At 40.5% G+C, this 6,819-nt stretch overlaps 1 protein-coding gene across 3 annotated transcripts in view; it reads right to left on the reverse strand.

The window, feature by feature from the left end:
* Positions 1 to 6,819, reverse strand: part of LOC133659854 (raftlin-like) — a 343,132-nt gene that overhangs the window by 169,957 nt on the left and 166,356 nt on the right. For all 3 annotated transcript variants that reach the window (XM_062062657.1, XM_062062658.1, XM_062062659.1), the window contains exon 4: positions 1,971 to 2,070. In XM_062062657.1, the coding sequence (XP_061918641.1) occupies positions 1,971 to 2,070 (100 nt within the window). The remainder of the gene's footprint in view (positions 1 to 1,970; positions 2,071 to 6,819) is intronic.

Below are 6,819 nucleotides of genomic sequence, written 5' to 3' on the forward strand. Positions count from 1 at the left end.
TTGCATAGGGCTATTCGTTTTTTGTTGACCGAGTCGTAGTTTTAATACCCGAACGAAATTAACTTTGGCATAATTGTTTCTCACTGCCACATTGTTTGACAATTCTTCTTCATTGGTTGTCCTGCAATTTTATTGGATGAGAGCTGTGGGAGGAAAACAGCGTAAATCTAATTTGATTGGCTGTTGTACTGACAGCACACCAGCTGACAGGAACGACACGCTGATAGACACAGACGAAGAAAAGGAAAAATACGGAGCGGCGCGCTCCCAAATAACTTTTTAATCTTTGGGTTTTGGGGAAAGTAGCAAGTCATGTCAAGTCAAAAGGCTCAAGTCCAAGTGAAGTCACAAGTCATTGATGTTAAAGTCCAAGTCGAGTTACAAGTCTCTTTACATTTTGTCAAGTCGAGTCCAAAGTCATCAAATTCATGACTCGAGTCTGACTCGAGTCCAAGTCATGTGACTCGAGTCCACACCTCTGGTTTCCTCCGCCGGGTGGCGGGGCTCTCTCTTAGAGATAGGGTGAGAAGCTCTTCCATCCGGGGGGAGCTCAAAATAAAGCCATTGCTCCTCCACATCGAGAGGAGCCAGATGAGGTGGTTCGGGCATCTGGTCAGGATGCCACCCGAACGCCTCCCTCGGGAGGTGTTTAGGGCACGTCCAACCAGTAGGAGGCCACGGGGAAGACCCAGGACACGTTGGGAAGACTATGTCTCCCGGCTGGCCTGGGAACGCCTCGGGATCCCCCGGGAGGAGCTGGACGAAGTGGCTGGGGAGAGGAAAGTCTGGGCTTCCCTGATTAGGCTGCTGCCCCCGCGACCCGACCTCGGATAAGCGGAAGAAGATGGATGGAAAACTTATAATACTTTTTTTTACAGTAAACTTCTGACGAGTGAGCTGGCAATTTTTTTTATTATGTTTTACTGTATAATTTATGGTGTTTTTTACACCAAATTACAGTAAATAAAAAAAGTGCTACCATTTTACTAACAGTAAAATTATGGAGACTGAGCTGCCTTTTTTTTTTAACCTACAGTGGTTTTTACACCCAATTACTGTAAATTAAAAAGTGCTACCACTTTCGTTTTTTAAGTAAAATTCTGGCAACTGAACAGCCATATTTTTACCGTTAAATATGCAGAAAAATGATATATGCTAGTCTGGCTAACGTCCCGGTATTCTGTTATCCTGGTATTTTTGTTAATGCCTGTGTATCCTGGTTAACTTCCTGATATACTTGTTAACTTCTGTGTATCCTGTTTAACTTTCTGGTAGCCTGGCTAACTTGCTTGTATCCTGGTATCATGGCTAACTTCCAGGTAGCACGGTTCATTTTGTGGTAACTTGGCTAACTTACTAGTATCATGTTTATTTTCCGGGTACCCTGGTTAACTTCCTGGTATACTTGTTAACTTCCTGGTATACTTGTTAACTCCCGGGTATCCTGGCTAACATTCTGGTAGCCCGGCTAACATTCTGGTAGCCCGGCTAACTTTGTTGTATCCTGGTATCATGGCTAATTTCCAGGTAGAATTGTTAATTTTGTGGTAACTTGGCTAACTTACTCGTATCTGGTGTATTTTCCTGGTACCCTGGTCAATTTCCTGGTATACTTGTTAACTCCCCGGTATCCTGGTTCACTTCCTGGTTACCCAGCTTACTTTGTGGTATCTCAGCTAACTTCCTGATATCCTGTTTATTTTCCCTAGCAGTCTGGCTAACTTTCTGTTGATTTGGTTACCTTCTTGGCAGCCTAGCTAACTTCCCTTTTGGGGAGTTTGTCTGGGTTTTGACATTTGCAGCATTGTTTTTTTGTTCTTTATTTTTTCCCACCTTTCAGTTTTGAATGTGATTTTAACTTCTTATTTTTGCAGCATGATCCTGTTGCACTTATTTATGGTGTCCAATCCTTTTAATGTTTGTGTCATGAAATGATGACATCTCCAATTAAAAAATGTTTTTTCTCTTACCTTCTTGACGTAGCCCTGGATGAGTTCGGGGGTGGGCACCTGCTCGGCGGCCAGGCACTGCTCCAGCTGCAGTTTACACGGGCGCTGCGTTGGCTGCTTCCTGTAGAAAGTTTTCACAGTCCTTATTTTTCAGCCGTTTTTTCGTATGAGCACACATAACAAAGACTTCAACTTCAAATAGTCCTAATTAACGACACAAAACAGGGGCGGGGAACAGAGGCTCGGAGGCGGAAGTAAAGTCGCAGGAGGGAAACACCAAAAACCTAAAGTGTCACCAAAATAAAAGCACAGGACAGGAAGTAAGCACTGAACACAGGAAGACACTAACCTTGATGGCTAACTTGCTTTGAAGTGATAAGTCAATATTTGGGCACTGGTATTTAACTTTGATGTACCCTGGCTAACTTCCTAGTAACATGGTTAACTCCGTGGTAACCAGACTAAATTCCTGGTAGCCAGACTATGTTCCTGGTAACCTAGCTAACTTTCAGGTAATCTGGTCAACTTCCGGGTAACCTGACTAAATTCCTGGTAGTGTAGCTAACTTCCTGCTAGTCTGCTAATTTCCTGTTATTCTTGTTAACGTTGATGCACCCTGGCTAACTTCCTGGTAACCAGATTAAGTTCCTAGTAACCTGACAAACGCCCTGCTAACCTGACTAATTTTTATGGTATTCTGGTAAACTTCCTGGTAGCCTAGCTAACTTCCTGGTAGTGCGCTAACTTCCTGGTTTTTTTTGTTAACTTCTGTGTATCCTGGCGAACGTCCTAGTAACCTGAGTAAATTCCTGGTAGTTTAGCAAACTTCCTGCTAGTCTGCTAATTTCCTGTTATTCTTGTTAACTTTGATGTACCCTTGCTAACTTCCTAGTAGCATGGTTAACTCTGTGGTAGCAAGGCTAACGTCCTGGTAACCAGACTAAGTTCCTGGTAACCAGACTAAGTTCCTAGTAACCTGACTAACGTCAGGACCATCAAAAATTTCCAGTTACAATTCTTATACAATAAAATACATTGCGTGAATTTAATCGTTTTGGATCAAAATTTTTTGAATGGAAACGTGAGGTGCCTAAAGATTCCGCCTCTTATAATAATAATAATAATAATAATAATAATAATAATAATAATATCATATTAAGTGCATATTAAAGTTTGATGCATGACATCACTTCTGTCAAGATTGAAACAATGAACACATTTAAGTACACATTTTATTTCCCGCCTTTCCCAGGCCGTATAAAATGAATGTGGCCTTGTGTCATCGAGTTTGTAGTGTCAAAAACGGGTATGTCAGGGCTTTGTATTCATGATTCACTCATGTGATCTGGTGCAGATATGCCGAGTGCACCAGGCTGCGTCGGTGGTGTGATTGCCGCCCTGTGGGACGCCGCCTCATCCACGCAGGCAAACAACTTGGAGATGATCACACGTGAAGGGAGATGCACGCACGCCACCTCAAGCAGGAAATTTGATGCAAATCGTCCCGTCCTCCAACACCTTGAGTGTGTTTGGGCATGCAGGCAGGTTCTATTTATGTGAAGAGCTTCCATGTCTTCTCCCCTGCTGGCCCTCAGGAGGAGGAGGAGAGCGTCGCTGCTTCCATCTCTGCTCATCCTGTTGACACGCGCCCTTTTCCTCACTGCATATGTGTGTGTGTGTGTGTGTGTGTGTGTTCTTGTATTTCTACCCTTCTTGAGACATCAACAAGGAAAAGTAGCTTCCATATGAGGAGGTGTGAACAAGTTAGGACATAAATCATGGTCCCAATACGGAAAGCTATTGCATCTAATAGAGAGCCAAATACTAGAGTCCGTGAACATTGCTCCAAAGTCAGGATGTTTTGTTGATTTAATGTGCATACAAAAGTAAACATTGACAGGTGCTAAGGCAGCAATATATGATAAAACAAGACGGCAGCCATAGAAGGACTTCCTTATTCATCCCCGAAAAAACCCGCCAGGTGAGCAGCTGATTTTATGACTTCCGGTGCTGACGTAAGACAAATCGCGCCCGGTACTAAGACTATAGTGGCCATTAACAGTTAGCTTCTACAGTAAAATGATGACTTTTGTCATAATTTTGCCAAGTGAAATTCTGATTATTATTATAATATTGCCAAAATTTTACAGTTTTCTTATCAAATTGTGACTTTTGTCGAGTAAAATTACGACTCTTTTCATAAAAATGCCAACATTTTAAGCTTTTGTTGTAAAATTACAAATGTTATTGAGTAAAATTCCAACTTTTATCATAATATTGCACAAATGCTCAGTTTTTCTTGTAAAATTTTGACTTGCGTTGAGAAAAATTACAACGTTTATTATAATACTGTCAAAATTCTAAGTTTTTCTTGTGAAATTGTGACCTTTTTCTTGTGAAATTCCAACTCATTTTTCACAACAAGCTTATTTATAATGGCATAGTATGTATATATTATTAATGTTGTAAATACAAATCTTGATATATTTAGAAAGGCTGGTCCTAAAGAGGGAGGCATTTTTCTCAGGTCTCAAGAAGATAACAAATTCAAGAGGGTGTGTTGGTGTGTGTGTGTAGGTGTGTGTGTGAGTGTTCTTGTATTTCTACCCTTCTTGAGACACCAACAAGGAAAAGTAGCTTCCATATGAGGAGGTGTGAACAAGTTAGGACATAAATCATGGTCCCAATACGGAAAGCCATTCCATCTAATAGAGAGCCAAATACTAGAGTCCGTGAACATTGCTCCAAAGTCAGGATTTTTTGTTGATTTAAAGTGCATACAAAAGTAAACATTGACAGGTGCAAAGGCAGCAATATATGATAAAACAAGACGGCAGCTAAAGAAGGACTTCCCTATTCATCCCCGAAAAACTCTGCCAGGTGAATAGCTGATTTTACGACTTCCGGTGCTGACGTAAGACAACCCACGTCCCATATGTGACCATAGGATGAACAAATACACTACGCTACTAAGACTATAGTGGCCATTAACAGTTAGCTTCTACAGCTGGGTTGCCCAAAGTGCGGCACAGGGGCCATCTGTGGTCCGTGACTCCTTTGTCATCGGCCTTAAGCACATTACAAAACACAAAAAATAGAGTTCTCATTTGCACCCCTGGTGGTGAAATCTATCAAAATGAGGGTGGTCCCAAAAAGGAGGGATTTTTCAAATTGACTGTGTGTCGGTTTTAAAAGTGCTCCCCCTCTGGCCAACATATGTAATAACAAGTGCGTGTAAGAAATTGAAATGCACCCCCTTTGGCAAGAATAAATTAAACAAATCAAATAAATATGTATATAGAGACATACTGTAATAACTTGAAGTAAATAATGAAGATTAAAAACCAATTACAAACAACAAATTAAAAAAAATTAACTAAAGGCAGTCTTTTTCTGAAGATGTGTCGATTTTTTTCTTATAGAATTGGGAACAATTTCTCCTATTCTTTCTGTTTCCGTAATATTGCAATATTTTCTTGTAAAATGATTACTTTTTTATGTAAAATTATTTCTTTTTAATGCAAAATGTTGACATTTGTCATATAAAATTCTGACTTTTATCACAATATTGCCATTGTTTTTGTTCTTGTAAAATAGTGACATTTTTTTGAGTAAAATTCTGCCATTCGTCATAGTTTTGCCAAGTAAAACTCAGAATATTGTTATAATATTGCCAACATTTTTAAAGTTTTCTTATAAAATTGTGACTTTTGCAGAGTAAAATTACGACTATTTTCATAAAAATGCCAACATTTTAAGCTTTTCTTGTGAAATTGCGACGGTTATTGAGTAAAATTCCAACTTGTATCATAATAGTGCACAAATGTTCAGTTTTTCTTGTAATATTTTGGTTATCATCCTGGTATACTTGTTAACTTCTGGGTCTCCTGGTTAACTTTCTGGTTGCCCGGCTTACTTCCTGGTATCCTGGTTAACTTCCTGGTATACTAGTTAACTTCTGGGTATCCTGGTTAACTTCCTGGTTGCCCGGCTAACTTCCTGGTATCCTGGATAACTTCTTGGTATCCTGGTTAACTTCCTGGTATCCTGGATAACTTCCTGGTATACTTGTAAACTTCTGGGTATCCTGGTTAACTTCCTGGTTGCCTGGCTAACTTCCTGGTATCCTGGATAACTTCCTGGTTGTCCAGCTTACTTCCTGGTATCCTGGTTAACTTCCTGGTTGTCCGGCTTACTTCCTGGTATCCGGGTTAACTTCCTGGTATCCTGGTTAACTTCCTGGTATAATTGTAAACTTCTGGGTATCCTGGTTAACTTCCTGGTTGCCCGGCTAACTTCCTGGTTGCCCGGCTATTTACCTGGTATACTTGTTAACTTCTGGGTATCCTGGTTAACTTCCTGGTTGCCCGGCTAACTTCCTGGTATCCTGGATAACTTCCTGGTTGCCCGGCTTACTTCCTGGTGTCCTGGTTAACTTCCTGGTATCCTGGTTAACTTCCTGGTTGCCTGGCTTACTTCCTGGTATCATGGCTAACTTCCTGATATCCTGTTTATTTTCCCAGTAGTCTGGCTAACTTTGTGGTAATTTGGTTAACTTCCTGGCAGCCTAGCTAACTTTCATTTTGGGGAGTTTGTTTGGGTTTTGACATGTGCAGCATTGTTTTTTTGTTTTTTGTTCTTTCGTTTTTCCGCCTTTCAGTTTTATTGTGATTTTAGCTTCTTATTTTTGCAGCATTTTCCTATTGCGTTTGTTTCATGGTGCTTGTGTGTTCCTGGTTGTTGCATCATTTCTGTGTTTGGAGCACGTTTGCTCAACTCAAATATATAATCGTATAAATCCATTAAATCGTTTTTTTTACCGCTTTAAGCTTCCCAAGAACACGTCACAGAGGTTTTTTTATGCCAGCGC

This window comes from Entelurus aequoreus, linkage group LG11 (assembly GCF_033978785.1).
Source record: "Entelurus aequoreus isolate RoL-2023_Sb linkage group LG11, RoL_Eaeq_v1.1, whole genome shotgun sequence".
NCBI classification, from domain to species: Eukaryota; Metazoa; Chordata; class Actinopteri; order Syngnathiformes; family Syngnathidae; genus Entelurus; species Entelurus aequoreus.